This window comes from Paralichthys olivaceus, chromosome 1 (genome assembly GCF_024713975.1).
Source record: "Paralichthys olivaceus isolate ysfri-2021 chromosome 1, ASM2471397v2, whole genome shotgun sequence".
NCBI lineage: Eukaryota > Metazoa > Chordata > Actinopteri > Pleuronectiformes > Paralichthyidae > Paralichthys > Paralichthys olivaceus.
The window spans coordinates 5,595,879-5,612,500 of record NC_091093.1 but is presented as its reverse complement, the minus strand read 5'-3'; the positions used below and the strand labels follow the sequence as shown (position 1 = coordinate 5,612,500).

Below are 16,622 nucleotides of genomic sequence, written 5' to 3'. Positions count from 1 at the left end.
TATGTTCAGAAATGTCACGTCTGGTTAATTTGTTTATCTTCTCACCACAATAAGTTTGCATGAAAATGGATGGGAAACTTTTTATTCTAACCCACAAACTGTCCTCACATCGATTACTAACACACTGAAATGCAGGCGTTGAATCTATCAGAGATGAGTCACAAGCTGAATAAATCTAAATATTTATATTTATACCATTGCAACATGTTTTTACTTATATGGCACCATTCATGCATAAAATAGAACACAAAGTGCTTCATGTGAAAGCGATTCAAAACATTAATGATAAAACTAATGAAACAAGAAAAAAGAAATCAAAAAGAATATAAACAGCCGAATAAATCAGCCATCAGGTAAAACATATCCGGGGGGAAGCAGCATATTGAATAAGTAAAACAGAATCAAGAGAGCAGAGCCCGTCAGGAGAAGACTATGGTAAAAACACTTGTCTCAATGCTTCTTTAGAAACCGTCAATAGATGTAGAGCTCAAAGACCTTCAGACAGAATATTTGGGTCTTCATTGACAAAGCCTGCCTCTCCGTGCCTTATGTCTCCGCTCTGCTTCGCTAGTGTCTGGGTGACAGCGTTTTGTGATGGCAAGTACACAATATATATTGTCCGATTGCTGCGCTGCCCCTGTAGTGTTATTCCTCCGTTGATATGTGGAAAGGTGATGATCGAGGCTTTCTCATGAACCGCTCATCCATAAAAGAAACTTCACGGTTGACGCTGCACTTCCTGTTGTCCTCACACCACCTGACAGACAAACAGACAGAGATTTTAATTAGATTGCTGAACAGAGCTTTATTCATCTGTTTGCTCAGAAACATGTAAATCAACAGTTTTCATGTTGTGACCAGCTGAATGTTATTGACCTTTAGCTTTATAAACACACGCACTCACACACTTCTGTGTTAGAAGTGTTTATCTCTTGGCAGACCATTATAACCAAGTCTCTGTCTTCTCCATTCTTCTCATGCTAACACAGTTTTGTGGACAAAGCCACTACAGCCAGGATTCTGCTCTAATGATCATTGCATCTACAGGCCTCTCTCCATTTCACCTACCACATACAAATGCCTCAGGCTCTACTGTAGAAATAATTGGGAAAGGAGATGATGTGTGCAGTATTCCCACCAGTCCACCAGTGTTTTTTGGATGAGCCAGGGTGATGAGTGGTGGGAATAGGGAGATCTGAGGTACTTACAGGACTGTGCGATGGTGGTAGAAGTTTGAAATGAAGCTGTGTAAGCTGTGGGAGTCAGTATGTCCCCATGGTAACACTTTCTGAGCTGTAGTTTTAATGTTGATGGTAATTGTGCAGTTGAAAACAGGAAATGCCAAGACTGGTATAATGCAGAATGTAGACATGAGTGATGGCTGAAGATGTCTCAATCAAAAAAACAAATCAGGCTGATGTTACTCCCCAAGAACCTCCTCTTTTATATATGTGATTCATTCTTTTACTGGCTTTATTGTTGTGTTATTATTGTAATATATGGATATGGCTATTTGTTTTTATCTATGCTTTGCCGTGAGCAGAACGTCTCCCAGAGGGACACTAACGTACTGAGGTGAACTGAAGTGAATAAGCTTATTTCCACTGTATTACCACTACCTGTTATCTGCTCCTCCTCTTTACTCTCTCTCGATGTGGTTTCATAGATATCAGTGCCATCAGGAGTTGTACAAGTGTACATAGGCAATGGGACTTGCTTGTGTATCTTGAAGACATGTCCTCTTGGGTGAGAGGTGAAATGTCTTCCGTGTCTATGTACACTTGTTCAGCTCCTGAATATTCCCTGACCTGGATGACTTAGAATCTTCAGATATTTTACTAGTTTAGGATCATTTTCTACTGTTAATTTTACGTATTCAGTTATACTCCCAGTATGTCACCTCAACTGACTGACCAACTTCCTTGTCTCCTCTCGTCTCTTTGCTCGTCCAGAGAAGTAGAGGAGGAGCTGGAGGTGGTGTGGCAGGCAGCAATCAATTCAATTCAATTCAATTTTATTTATATAGCGCCAATTCATAATTTACATTATCTCAAGGCACTTTACATTTAAAGGTCAAGACCTTAAAACAATATTAACATAGAGAAACCCAACAGTTCCCACAATGAGCAAGCACAGGCGACTGTGGAGAGGAAAAACTCCCTCATTAACAGGGAGAAACCTCTGGCAGAACCAGGCTCAATGTGGGCGGTCATCTGCCTCGACCGGTTGGGGTGAGGAAAGAAAAGTAAGGGGGGAGGAAAGGAGAGATGGGTGGAAAGCGGGGGAGAGAAGAGAGATGAGGTGGAGAGAGAGAGACCGGTAACAATTTGGCACCATCAGTATCAAGGCTGACTATAACAATAACAATGTATAGATCTACAACATGACTAGATATATTAATAAATTGCTGAGTTCTTGTAATAAATGCAGACAATGGTGATGGTGGTCGTTGTGGTCCTGTAGTCCCGGTGCCGGAGTTATCTGAAACGAGATAGAGAGAAGAGCCAGAGGGACTATGGGAGGACAAAGTGACATTTTGACATGATGACATGTTAAAACTAATAAATAAATAAATAAATGAGTGTGGGGGGGCAGAGAGACAGAGAGACAGAGGGAAGTGAAGAAGTGCTCAGTGCATGATGGGCGTTCCCCCAGCAGTCTAAACCTATAGCAGCACAACTAAGGGATGGTTCAGGACTCACCTGATCCAGCCCTAACTATAGGCTTTATCAAAAAGGAACGTTTTTAGTTTTACTTTAAATGCTGAGACAGTGTCTGCCTCCCGAACCCAGAGTGGGAGCTGGTTCCACAGGAGAGGAGCCTGATAGCTAAATGTTCTACCTCCTGCTCTACTCTTACAGACTCTTGGAACCACTAGAGAGCCTGTGTTTTGGGAACGAAGTGATCTACTTGGATAATAAGGTGTTATCAGCTCTTTGATATATGAGGGGGCGTGATTGTTGAGGGCTTTAAAAGTGAGGAGCAGGATCTTAAATTCTATTCTAAATTTTACCGGGAGCCAATGTAAGGAAGCTAAGACAGGAGTGATATGATCTCTCCTTCTAGTTCCTGTCAGCACTCGTGCTGCAGCATTTTGGACCAACTGGAGACTTTTAACAGTCTTCATGGAGCATCCTGCTAATAGAGAGTTGCAGTAATCTAATCTAGAGGTTACAAACGCGTGGACTAGTTTTTCAGCATCCTGCTTAGACAGGATGTTTCTAATTTTGTTAATATTGCGCAGATGGAAGAAAGCCGTCCTAGACACTAGTTTAATATGGGGGTCAAATGACATGTCTTGGTCGAACAACACTCCAAGGTTCCTCACAGTGGAGCTGGAAGCCAGACTGACACCATCCAAAGTGACTATCTGGTCAGACAGTGTTTCTCTGAGATGTTTAGGGCCAATTACAACAACCTCAGTTTTGTCTGAGTTTAAAAGTAGAAAATTTTGGGTCATCCACGCCTTGATATCTTTGAGACATTCCTGAAGTTGAACTAGGCGATTAGATTCATCATGCTTCATGGAAATATACAATTGGGTGTCGTCTGCATAGCAGTGGAATTGTATGTGGTGCTGTCTGATAATGTTGCCTAAGGGGAGCATATATAGGGTGAAGAGTATTGGTCCAAGGACAGAACCTTGTGGAACTCCATGATTAACTTGCATGTGCATGGAGGAGTCATTGTTAACATTAACAAATTGGAATCTATCTGATAAATATGATTTAAACCAGTGTAGTGCTGTTCCTTTAATTCCTATATGTTGCTCTAATCTCTGTAGCAGAATCTTATGATCTATTGTGTCGAAGGCTGCACTAAGGTCCAACAAGACGAGGACAGAGACAAGTCCATCATCTGATGCCATAAGAAGGTCATTAGTGACTTTCAATAGTGCTGTTTCTGTGCTGTGATAGGTTCTAAATCCTGACTGAAATTTTTCCAATAAACCGTTACTATCTAAGTAACCACACAGCTGGTTAGCAACGGCTTTTTCTAGGATTTTGGAAATGAAGGGCAGGTTGGATATGGGTCTATAATTAGCTAAAACCTCTGGATCAAGCGTAGGCTTTTTAAGCAGAGGTTTAATAACGGCTACCTTAAAAGCCTGTGGTACGTAGCCGGTTAGCAAAGACATGTTAATCTGATTTAATATGGAGCTGTCAATTAGGGGGAGGACTTCTTTAAAAAGTCTAGTTGGAACAGAGTCCAGCTGACAAGTAGTTGGTTTGGATGATGAAACTAACGAGGTCAGTTCAGGAAGATCAATAGAGTAAAATTTGTTTAGACATAAATCTGGTGCTATGGTTTCAGGACCAGACAATGAATCCGTGTTATTCACTGGGAGGAGGTCGTTGATTTTATCCCTGATGGTTGTAATTTTATTAGCGAAGAAGCTCATGAAGTCATTGCTTCTCAGATCTAGAGGAATAGATGGGTCAGTGGAGGTGTGACTTTCTGTCAGCCTGGCTACAGTGCTGAAGAGGAACCTGGGGTTGTTCCTATTTTCTTCTATTAGTAATGAGTAATACGAGGTTCGGGCATTTCTAAGTGCTTTTTTGTAATTTATAAGGCTATTCTTCCAGGCTAGGTGGAAGTCTTGGCGATTGGTGGAGCGCCACTTCCTTTCTAGCTTCCGCGATGTCTGTTTTAGAACGCGCGTTTGGGAATTATACCACGGAGCTAATCTCCTCTGACTTACTCTCTTCTTTTTTAATGGGGCGACAGCTTCAAGTGCTGTTTTTAGTGAGGCTGCAGTACTATTTACAAAGTTATCAACTAGTGTGGGAGTAAGGTTTTGATAATCTTCTTGTATTGTACTGACACATGGCTGAGAGGGAAGTGAGGAAGGGAGCAGTTCTTTAAATTTGTGAACAGTTTTGTCAGATAAACATCGACTGTAATAGACTTTCCGTCCAGAATTGACGTAATTAACAATTCTGAATTCAAATGTAAGTAAAAAATGGTCAGACAGAAGCGGGTTCTGTTGGAATATTGTTACATTTTCTATGTCAATGCCATATGTCAGGACAAGATCAAGAGTGTGATTCAGGCAGTGGGTCGGTTGATTCACATGTTGAGTGAAACCAATCGAGTCTATTATTGATTTAAATGCTGAACTAAGGCTGTCATTGGCAACATCTACATGAATATTGAAATCACCGGCTATAATGATTTGATCTGTTTTAAGGACTAATTCTGATAAAAATTCAGAGAATTCAGATAGGAATTCAGAGTAAGGGGCGGGTGGACGATAAATGATGACTATATTAATTGGTTTATGTGACGTCAGGCTTGGGTGGACGAGGCTGGTTCTAAGATTTTCGAAAGAGTTATAACTCTCTTTTGGTCGGGGGTTGATAGATAGATCAGATTTAAAGATTGCTGCAACCCCTCCACCTCTGCCTGTGTTCCGAGGAATGTGAGTATTAGAGTGGGTTGGGGGCGTCGCTTCATTTAAACCTACATATTCTCCGTCTTGTAGCCAAGTTTCGGTTAAGCATAATAAATCTATTTGATGATCAGTAATGAGATCATTTATATGTAAAGATTTTGAATTTAGTGACCTGATATTTAATAAAGCGCATTTTATAGTTGTGTTTTCAGCTGATGTTTTGGCTGTGTTAATTTTGACTAAGTTTGAGTGTATCACCCCTCTCCTGTGTACTTTTGATTTAAAGAAATTAGGTGGTCGGGTGGCAGACACAGTTTCTATAGGACATTGTGATGGTGACTGTTTGAATAGAAGCGCAGAGAAGCGTGTAGGACTGCGACTCTGCCTCCTGGTCTCAACTCTGGATTGTCACGGTGTGGACTTTCTAACAAACGTTGTCATGTTTCTAGATATGAGAGCTGCTCCATCCCAAGTGGGATGAATACAGTCTCTCCTAATCAGACCAGGTTTCCCCCAAAAAGTTTTCCAATTGTTAACGAAGCCCACGTTGTTATCTGGACACCACCTCGACAGCCAGCGGTGAAAGGATGACGTGCGGCTAAACGTGTCATCGCTGGAAACATTAGGCAGGGGTCCAGAGAAAATTACGGAGTCCGACATTGTTTTTGCATATGTACACACCGAATCAATATTGATTTTTGTGATCTCCGACTGACGTAGTCGGAGGTCATTACTGCCGACGTGAATAATAATCTTACTGTACTTACGCTTACCCTTAGCCAGCAGTTTTAAATAGGACTCTACGTCGCCCGCTCTGGCCCCGGGAATACATTTAACTGTGGTCGCTGGTGTCGCTAACTTCACGTTCCTTAGAATAGAGTCGCCAATAACCAGAGTTTGTTGCTCAGCGGGTGTGTCGCTGAGTGGGGAAAATTTATTAGACACGTGAACGGGTTGGTGGTGAACCTGGGGCTTCGGTTTAGGGCTACGCTTCTTGTTTCGCACAGTCACCCAACCCACCTGTCCTCCCGGCTGCTCGGGAGCTGCTGGGGGGGCTGGAGAAGCTACAGCTATGTGGCTCGCACCGGCTACTGGGGACTGGCTAGCTACATCTCTACACGATCTACTCTCCATGGTGCAGAGCCGCGACTCTAAAAGGCTCATCCTCGCCTCCATCCTGGCAAATAAGCTACATTTAACACATGTGTCGTTATCGCTAAAGGAGGCAGAAGAGTGACTGAACATCAAACACACTGAGCAGGAGAGAGCAGGGGAGTGAGAGGGAGAAGCCATCGTTAGCTGCTAATGCTAAATTGCTTTAGCTAACGGGTAGTGTGTGGCTCACAGTGGTTTTATCAACGAGTCGCTGAGACAAGGGGGTGTATGAGCGACAAGTCAAGATAGCACAACTATGAAAGCAACTTAGAATTAGCGTAAATGATTAGGATGTGAAAGGGTACAGTGAGAGACGAAGAGGAGAAGAGACCGATACAACACACAGTAGCTAACACCGGAAGTGACACAATACGCTCACCGCAATACGTCAGCACGTCCAGCAGAGTTTGTCATCAGAAAACATCAGCCCCTCAGCCCAATCAGGGAAAACCAGCAGATGAATGAGACTCTCTTGCACTCGAAACTGACTGAGGACGTCCACGGTTTGCCTGTTTCCACCAGAGCCTCTCCTGTCTGGCCTCCTCAGGCTCTAGTTGAGACCACCTCTCCCACCCGCCATCAACCTCGCAGTTTTGGATCCCCCCTCATGTCCTCTGATCGAAGCCCTGCGCTCCAGAGAAGGTCAGTTTTTAAATCTGACTCGGACCACCGAAACGACTCCATAGATGAAAAGCACAAGCACGGGCTGGATTTCTATTGTTAAAACTGTTGGATTCATGAGTTTTGACTGTAAACCAGCTTCAGTCAACATGTTAACACACAATACAACAGTCAACACGTCAGCTTGAGTTCGCTTCACAGTTAAAACCAATGTTAGGTTGCACCATGTCCTGATCATTCACAACTGGGCTCTCTGCTGGAAACAATTCACTCCACACGTCCAGTGAAAACTGGGTGCGAACAGAAGAAAATTAAAACCTATAAAACGTTGAAAGAATGAAACTGAAAAATGAAAATCATTCAATACTACAGCTCAGGGTTAATAGTTTGGCCAAATATACCTGACATTAGTCTGGGTCAGTGTGATGGTCAAAGATTTTGATATGTTTTCAGTTTTTTTAGTCTCAGGATTTATAGTTTATGCCAAGAATAACAGAAGAGCAACAAGTCAGAGCAATAAGCCCTGCAACAGGCTGAAGCCAAATGAACACAGCCAGTGTTTCCATCTGCTGGACACATACGGTACTATCCTGATCTATATCTAAATAAATATTTATGTCCCTGGAAATAAAACTGATAATAATGTTCTCTATTCTTATTTATTTAGACAGTTTGTGCTAAAATAACTTTTTTTAACTGAAACCAGTGGGTGTTTAATGTGCAGATGTAAAGAAAGTGTCTTCAGACACAGCGTAGGTTCTCGTGTGACTAAGAGTGTGTGACTTCACCTCATTGATGCAGCCACAGACCTGGAGGATTAGACTGAAGCCACAGAGCAGAGCACTGACTGTATCGAGATGAACCTCAAATCCCTGCTGACGAACACAGGCCAGTGTGACGGCAGCACAGCGGCTCAGATGAGTGGTAACTATAGTGGGATGACGGGTGCTACCAACACTTGATGTAATGTTAGAACGTGCAGTTTACTTCCAGCTAAAACGTCAGCTGAAAAATTACAGTCAACCAAGTTACACCATCAAACCTCTCAGCCTCTGTGTCGTCAACAAGCAACATGTGCTTTCATAATCTGCAATAAAAATCCTGACTGCTGCGTGTCTGCCCTCCTCCATTTAAACATGCACATGCACAAATCCTATACCTGTTATTAAGGCCTCTGTTGGATGACAGTAGAATCTGTGGCTGTGTAATTATGAAGCAGAGAGAAGAAAATCAACTCCTAGTGTGTCAAAGTATTTCTGCAGGGTTTTTTCACCGTGAGCCTTTTCAGGAACACTCACACATTCATTCCAGAATCTCCTCACACAGGAAGTTGTTTTGGCAGATTTTTATACATCCGAAAACTAATGAGAATCGAGGCGGGGAAGAATCCTCAACACCCTTGGTCATATGTATTAGTTTAATTTAAGACTTTCTTTTCCTGAAAACTGAATGAATTTTGCACAGTGAGAAACATAAAGATCAAAACATCTTCTTCGGTCCCTCAAACAAAATAACAATGAAAATAAAATGAATCATCTTTAAATGATATCTTAACTTTCAGCAGAATGTGTATCAAACCGTCTAGATTGTACGGTTTCAAATGTGTAATATCTATTATTTGTGGATCACATTATTTTAACCTGTCGAAGACAATCATTTATAATAAAGTGCTTTATACCCTTTTAAACATTTTCTGTGTCTTTTGTGTTTGACATCTTGTCGTGCTCTTTATATCTGACTGTAAGAAGAGGACACGTCTAGAAGAAAATAAACTCTCCTAGTCTCTTAAACGTAGTACCTTGTTATTCAGTGATAATAAACTGCATATCATTATTACTTTAATTAATTACACACAGTTCCTGTCTATTTAATGTGTTATTTACTGAAGTAATTACAGTACTCCTAAACAGTCTTGGTGGATCTGAGTAACTAATGCTTTTTTTCAAATAATTTATGAATATATATATAAATATTCTAAACTGTGTAACGGCCTATGATGGACTGTAATCGTCTGAACCAGGTTTAAACAAAGCTGTCCTGCAGGAATGGCTTTAGTACCATTTAAACAACACCACTTCAAAGAAACAATTAATCTAAGAGTGAACTTGAGTTACCTTCACAGCCACTTTGTTTCTAGTAAGTAGAGAAAAGGGATTTTACTAAATTCAGTCCAAGCTGTGTCAAAACTTTCTTTTCTTGTTCAATGTTGTCTTTTTTTTCATGACCATTTTCAGTTCCGGAGCTGTAATGTCTCCACGTTCATGGCTACAGTGGATCTGAGTTAAGACTGTTGAATTTACCAATGACCATCACTGTATTCTCTGTAAAAGATCTGTGCTTTGTTGGACTTGATTCTCACGTCTACACATTTCCACCTATATAATCACCTGTGTATCATTGTTAGAGAAAATTAGACTCCATCGTCTTTTTGCATAACCCCATGAGGTAAGGTGCAGATCTCCAGACAAACTGTGTCTTCTGTCTTAGGGACACATACAGCCATATGTCCCACAGGGGTCAGTGTGGATTAGACAGGAGAGGGACACTTGACTGACAGAGAGACATGGATGAGCTGAAGAACGAGTTGAAAGTTCCTCCTTTATTTTTCCCATATGAAATATTTAATGTTAGGACAGATCCACTGGTTGTGTGGACGTGTTACAGTAAGTTTACATAGAGTAAAGCTGCTGATAGCAGATAAAGTGTCTTCCTCTTACGAGCCTCTGTCCTGTCTCACCTGCTGTCATGCAGTGATCCCTTTAGATCACCTGACCGCTCTTCTCATCAGCCACCAGCAGAGGGCAGCTTCAGCTCCATCAACTACCAGTTGAATTATTCTGTATGTTACTTTTTATAGTTGCCTTTTTATTCACATGTCAGGGTCTCAGACAGCTCCACACATGTTAATGCATCACTGCTCAGCACAGAATTACCTCTATGATAATTCTACTGAGGAAAACGTTCACCACTGGACCAGTGAAGCTGAAGCTCGCTCTCTTTGTTGGTGTATTTCAGTTCAGTTTAATGGATTTTGGTTATTTTGATCAAGTAATTTAAGTTTAATTCTCACTAAGTTCATTTGATTGGTTTAGAATAATTTCTTAATGTCTCCACGTTACCACTCCACAGCTATAGGTATGTTGTTATTATAGGCTAACATGTTTTCGGATGCATATTCAATGTTTTCACGTAAGTTACAGGACGTCAACTCTGTTTCTCCAAGTGGTTCTGAGATACACAGCTGAGTCATTTCCATGTTTTACTGTCTCATGCATCTATAGATCCATGTCATGTTGTGACATGAAGAGACTCTGTAGATGCTGTTAAAAGTCTGTATCTGCTCAATAAAGCTTTGTAAAATATCTAATGCTTGCTGCTCTTGCTACAGGACACAATGAGGTCAGTCTCTGTCTAAGTACTGGAGAACAGTCCACTTCATTTAGATCACTTCACGTGTTGCCTGTCGTCTTTCCTCACTCATTGTTTCTCCTGCATCCTGTGACATATCTGTCTGATCTGAAGCAATCTCTCTGTGTGTGTGTGTGTTCAGGGTTTGCTCCTGCAACCTTAAGTGCCAGTGTTCCTTGTAGTTCTCACTGTGTGGACCCCATCTGCAAATCTGAAATAGAACTCAGTTTTTAATTAAAAGTGTGGCTGTTTCAGAGAATATCGATGATGCAGAGTCCAGAGCTGCACCTGACGACAGTGACTCAGGCAGAGTGGGCTGAAGGGACACGAGCTGGACAAGAAGTCCCATTATGAGAAAACTGAAACCGTGGTAACATCTCCTTCACACTGCCTGAGGTGTGCTTGGCCACTGGTCAGGATAAATGATGTTATCTAGACTGGACTAGAGGTGAACATATAATATATGTGTTGATTTCTGAAGGAACAGGTTACCTCATTCTTTATTTTCTAATTCTGCCATCCCCAACATGACCCTGACATGAATTTTGACCTTTTCTGTTGGCTGTAATTTTTCACTATTTTATTGTCTGCTATAAGTTTATGCAAATATGATGCAAATGAATGCTGCTTATTTGCATTTTATTATCTCTAAACAAAGAGTTGTTGTTGTGGAGCATGAAGCTTCTCTAATGGTTATGTGCTCATTTCAGTATTTTAGATGCATCTTCTTCACATTCTTCTCACTGTGGACGGAACATTTGCCAACATTTCCCAGCAGGCCTGGATATTCCATGGAAGTGTTCAGGTAAACATCCTGCTGTGCTCTGGGACATTTTGACATCAAACCACTTAACCCTGACTATTCATTGTCCAAACTGCAGATAAACACTTTAACACAGACATAATTGTAGTGATATTTATTCAAGGCGATACCATCTGTGATGTTTAGTTTTACTGCTGTTCCTCAGAAGCACTGACACACAGACTGTAACAACACAAGGGGCCTCTCTTTTCAGAAATGTTTAACTCACAGAAAGTTTCTTCTTATCTCTGTGAGTTCACGTTTTAAAGGTTGTCAAACAAGAGCTGAGGTCATTTCCGTTATCTGACTGGTTTATCATGAAGTAAATACTGAAGCAACATAAAGTACGTACATGCAGCGTTTTCTGATGACTCTGTATCATTAGGGAATGGAGACTGAAGGACGGATGGGTGATGGCTGGTGTCAACTAAATGGTTTGAGGATCTTGCTACTGCAGTTGTGCATCACACACACACACACACAGACACACACACACACACACACACACACACACACACACACACACACACACACACACACCCACACACACCCACCCACACACACCCACACACCCACAGTCAGTATGAGGAAGAGTGTTTTCTGCTGTGAAATCCCATTAAGGCATAACATTCCTCTCAGCTTTGGTTATTGTGCTCCAGTGGTGCTCTCTCAGTCCATTCTTTATCTCTCCACTCTCTCCATCCTCAACATTCCTCACACAATAAAAACCATGGAGATATACACTATACATATATATATATTTATAATATTTACACATAATAAATACAAAGGCCTGCCTCACTTTAAAAAGCACGTTACGAGGTAATGTCATAAGAACTTCATGCTCAAGCAGATCTCTTGTTGCATAAAAACCACCCTGCTCAGGAAGAAAGAAGAAAACAGCAAACTCCCAAGAACTTTAAAACACGGCACAAGGAACTCAAAAAGGTTTTCCCCTGATTATCCAACAGAAATTAGGGGAATGAATTTAAATTAGCCAACCCTGGTTAATAATAATATAAGAAGAAGAAAAACTAATGTTTATAGCACTTATCTCAATGAGGTTACAAAGTGCTTCACAAAAAAGAATGAGTGTCACACTGGACCAGGGTAAGTAATAAAAAAAATGCTACACATGAATTCAGGTTTATCAAATGAAAATAACTGCAAACTAAAATATAAACAATGAACTCCTGAGATATTACCTTCCACAGTCGTTCCTGTGCTAAACAAGTGAGTGAGACTGAGATGATTAATGGTTAAGCTCTCATGTGTTACACTCATCTGGAGCTTTGCACCTCCTCTGTATTTAACCAGTGTCTGACTGTCATCTGGCTCACAGACACATGGTGGCACCAGAGAGTTTAACACCTAGCAGCCCCCTGGTGAAATGCCAACTTCTGTATATATGTGTGTCTGAAGAGTTTAGTTTCAAACACAAACTACCATTCTTCTTGTGTCCATGTATCCATCATCACAAAACCTACAGGTTGCTCTTTGTGAAAGGCTTGAGCGATATATTTTGTATCACACATTTATTATTGGGTATTTTAGTTGAAGAACAATCCAGTGTGATTTACATGATTTCTCATTTACTACATGTTTCAAATGGGAGAGACAGTGCTGATGTTGTGGATGTCTCTACTGCAGTTTGGAAAAGATAATCAAATAATGGAATATTCCCCTCTGTAATCTGATTTCACTAAAGAGGTTTCCATTAAAGAGAGGAGATAATCAAGCCTTGTGCTGGTGAAAGCTAATATTTGGCAATCAAGTTGTTTTCCTGATCTTTTAATGCCATCATAAAATCTGTTCTGAGAGCATATCTCACCCACTGCAAATCAAGTTTGGGATAAAAACACATGAATCCACAACTAAAGTACTGCACACACACAATCTTTTATTGGTTTTCTTTGCTTTGGTCATTTTGAAGCAGGCCCTTTTCTTTTGTGACACAAAAAGTAAAGTGAACCAGTCGTCTGGTTGTTACTCACAATATTTTATGAGCACGATTACATGGAAATAACTGGTGTGTTGGTTTGTGAGCTGCTGTCACGGCTCATCAACAATAACTCCAGACGTCATTAAAACAATATCGCCTCCATAAATACCTCTCACTGAGAGTAGTGTCTGGTTACCTCAACCAAAGAGATTACACCCTTCTCGGTTTTTTGTTTGTTTTTTGTTTACTAAACCACTGCACAGATTACCATGAAACTTGGTACAAGGATGTGGTATGTTTCTGGGAAAAACCTGGGGGCGGATCCAGGAAATTACATTTTTCTGTCTTTCCCAGAGAGTAATTCCTGGATCAAGATGAAGTTAAGGGGACTTGAATGGGGGGGTGCACTCTGCTCAGTACTATGATGAATGAGTCTACGCAAAGTTTATATATATATAGTAACCATGACATCACTCCAAGTCAAATAGAAACTATTGTCTCTACCATCACGATAGATCCAGCCTATTTCATCCACTTCAACATTCTGGTCTCCTGTTTCCCTCTTTTCTGTGGAGCAACTTGCTTCTTCCGGCCTGAAGGTGTTTTTCTTTATGGCCCATGACCTGGATGAGAGACAATCTTTACATATTTTTAGATTGATTCTCAGTAAAATTCAAAAATATCAAAAGAAACATATTTTCCACTTTCTATGTTTGAACTGTACAACGCTCCATCAGATAACGCTCCACTCTGCCATTAGTGCTCAGTTTATTTCCGTCCTGTTTTCTGAGAATTATTTTCTTTTCTTTCTGTCCCCAGTGACATGTGTAACGCGTCCTCGGGTCTCTTGAAAGGAGCTATACAGATTCAACTTATTATAATTAGTATTTTGTCTGCAGGCCCGGATTTATTATCCAACCAATCAGCTTCAGGCTCTCAGCAGACTCATCTGAGCATGTTTGTGTTTGGACATTTTTAGTGAGGAGCCTCTGGGCTTTCATGAAATTCACAAATTTCACAAGTTCATCTCCATAAACTTCTCTTTGGATGCTTGTGTATCAGTGAATTAAATGATTTAAACAGAAAGAGTGGGAGCAAACATCGAACCTGTTTATGTAAGTAAGACACTGTCTCCCCTCCTACTCCTGCTGCCTTATCGTATCCACCCTTGACCTTCGACCTCTGCAAGAGGGACATGAGAAAGGGGGATGTCCCTACTCTCTGAGGAAGATGATGGCAGTTTTTGAAAAATGTATCTGAGCTGTCTAATATTTCTTTATGATACGAGCTCTTCATACCTGTTATATAATCTTTTCTGAGATAAAGCTGTGTTCTTCTAGTCTCCAGGCCGGAACGATGAGGAGCGGAAGGAGGGCCTGCTCCAGGGCACATCTTCTCAGCTGCTTCACATGAAACTGTTGCCTCAAAGTCACGAGCTCTCCCCTCCTTCCTCCAGGCAAAGGCTAGATAAAATATCAATGGTTCAGTTATACTGCGCTGGTGTTTGGGTCGAAGGCGACTCACATGCTGCGAAATCTGTTACCAACACTTTTTTAAATGTGATGATCACAGCTTTTACGAACATCCCAGATTCACACTGTTGTTGTTACGTGATATAATTATACACCACGAGCTGCAGCGTGTGAGAACTTCTGTCTGAATGAAACAAACTTGTTTCTCTGTCCCTTCTCATTGAGATAATGTATTCTCTAACCCTTTATCCCAATCATCACTAAATAATCATAAGCACAGTACTGAACTGTCTTAAACGAACTACTACTTCAATGTTAAATATATGTAAATATGCACCTTACGGATTTTATGTTCAATCAACAGTAAACTACCTTATTGTTTTTATGTTATACTTGTACATATTATCTTTAATATATTGATTGTAGTTATTAAAGCTATGGTTGGTGATTTTGGTAAAGCAAGCAAGAGCAGGCAACACCTTGAAAAAATGCAACCGATAAATCCTGTCCCCTCCAATCAGCCTTCTGTTCAAAGCCACGCCCCCAAAACACATGACCGTGCACTGCTAGAGGACGTCTTTTCTGTGGTTCGATCCCCGGCTTCTGACTATCATCTCTGTTTCAGTGCTTTATGTTTCTCTGGCTTGTGAAGACAGAGGCAGGTCACATAAGCCGTTTTCAGACTTTCAGAAACAAGTTCTCCAGAGGCTTCAGGGGAGGGGTGGACCAGCAGAGGCAAGACGTATACGTGTTTGTTCTGCTGAGGACATCATGTGTTTCTGTTCACAGCACAATGACACAGGTGTCGGCTGTTATCACCACAAGCTCTCCTGACGTCTTCCTCATCTTTTTCATATTGTAGACAAACAGGTGTTTGTTTTCTTTTTGTTTTTCCTTTATGCTTAGGTCTGTTGACTGTAAGAGACTTCATCAACAAACCCATTCACTCACAGGCCATCCTGTGGAGGAGCTTGTGCGCTCACACCGGCTCCTCCGGACTTTCTGCACACTTTATACCAGGGGGCCAGATAGAGAGAGTCCGCAGAAACTCTTCAGGCTCTTATTCCAGAGATCAGTGCATGTCTGAAAGCAGCTTTAGTGACAGACAGGTACATGAATCAATTATTCATTCAAACATTTTCAAACAACTTTAATTCCTGATGGCTTTCAGGACGTGAGGAGGATCTCAACAAATAAGATCGAAAGTGTTTCAGACACAAGTTACCAGCCCGATCACCATCTTTCAGTATGTCTATAAGTTCATATTGTTGAACCTGTTTAATACGTATATGTTGTCTGCTTTGTGTGATTGCTATAGTCGTCCTGTCGACTAGAAAGAATTTACTCTCAATTGTAAATAACATTGACCCTGAAACCAGGTTTGAACACACTGAAAGTCTATAGCTGTGAGGACCTCATGTTTTATTGTCTCCACAGAAACACCAGTCACCAGGGGTTAGTTATGGTCCCCACCATGAGACAAACCTGCACACACACACACACACACACACACACACACACACACACACACACACACACACACACACACAGGCACACGCTCTCTCTCTCTCTCTCTCTCCCTTCCTCTCTCTGGTGGGAGGAGCTAACTCTGTGCTGCTGCTGGGACTTTGTCAGTGTCTCACAGCAGCGGAGGATCCTCACAGTGTCTGTGTCTGAGACTCCTGTTGACTGACTGTCTGATTAGAAGAAAACCACAAATAACCGTATTATCAGAAGCGGGAGGAGGCGGAGCGGTGAGTGAAGTAAACATGTGTGAGTGTGTCAGTGTGTGCAGTGTGTGTTTGTACACAGTGTGTGTTTGTACAC

General features: G+C 41.3%; 2 protein-coding genes and 1 long non-coding RNA gene across 6 annotated transcripts in view; 2 read left to right on the top strand and 1 right to left on the bottom strand.

Annotated features, from left to right (window-relative positions):
- Window positions 1–8,858, top strand: part of cep89 (centrosomal protein 89) — a 64,182-nt gene extending 55,324 nt beyond the window's left edge. Inside the window, exons 18-20 of one of the 4 annotated variants that reach the window (XM_069534504.1) lie at window positions 1,953–1,996; window positions 6,994–7,192; window positions 7,973–8,858. In XM_069534504.1, coding sequence (XP_069390605.1) covers window positions 1,953–1,996; window positions 6,994–7,192; window positions 7,973–7,997 — 268 coding nt within the window. In that variant the 3' untranslated portion in view covers window positions 7,998–8,858. Of the gene's footprint in view, window positions 1–1,952; window positions 1,997–6,993 lie in introns of all 4 variants that reach the window. The other 3 variants (XM_069534589.1, XM_069534461.1, XM_069534534.1) reach the window with 3 other exon arrangements.
- On the bottom strand, window positions 2,003–7,378 carry LOC138412094 (uncharacterized). Its single transcript, XR_011244605.1, has 2 exons — window positions 2,703–7,378; window positions 2,003–2,481 (listed from the first exon to the last, which is right to left on the bottom strand). It is a non-coding gene; the product is annotated as an uncharacterized lncRNA (long non-coding RNA).
- Window positions 8,859–16,400: 7,542 nt separating the features above from the next.
- The window catches only part of LOC109624768 (myocyte-specific enhancer factor 2A-like), a 39,129-nt gene continuing 38,907 nt past the window's right edge, over window positions 16,401–16,622 (top strand). Inside the window, exon 1 of the mRNA XM_020079669.2 lies at window positions 16,401–16,549. The gene's annotated coding sequence lies outside the window, so the exon portion shown is untranslated. The remainder of the gene's footprint in view (window positions 16,550–16,622) is intronic.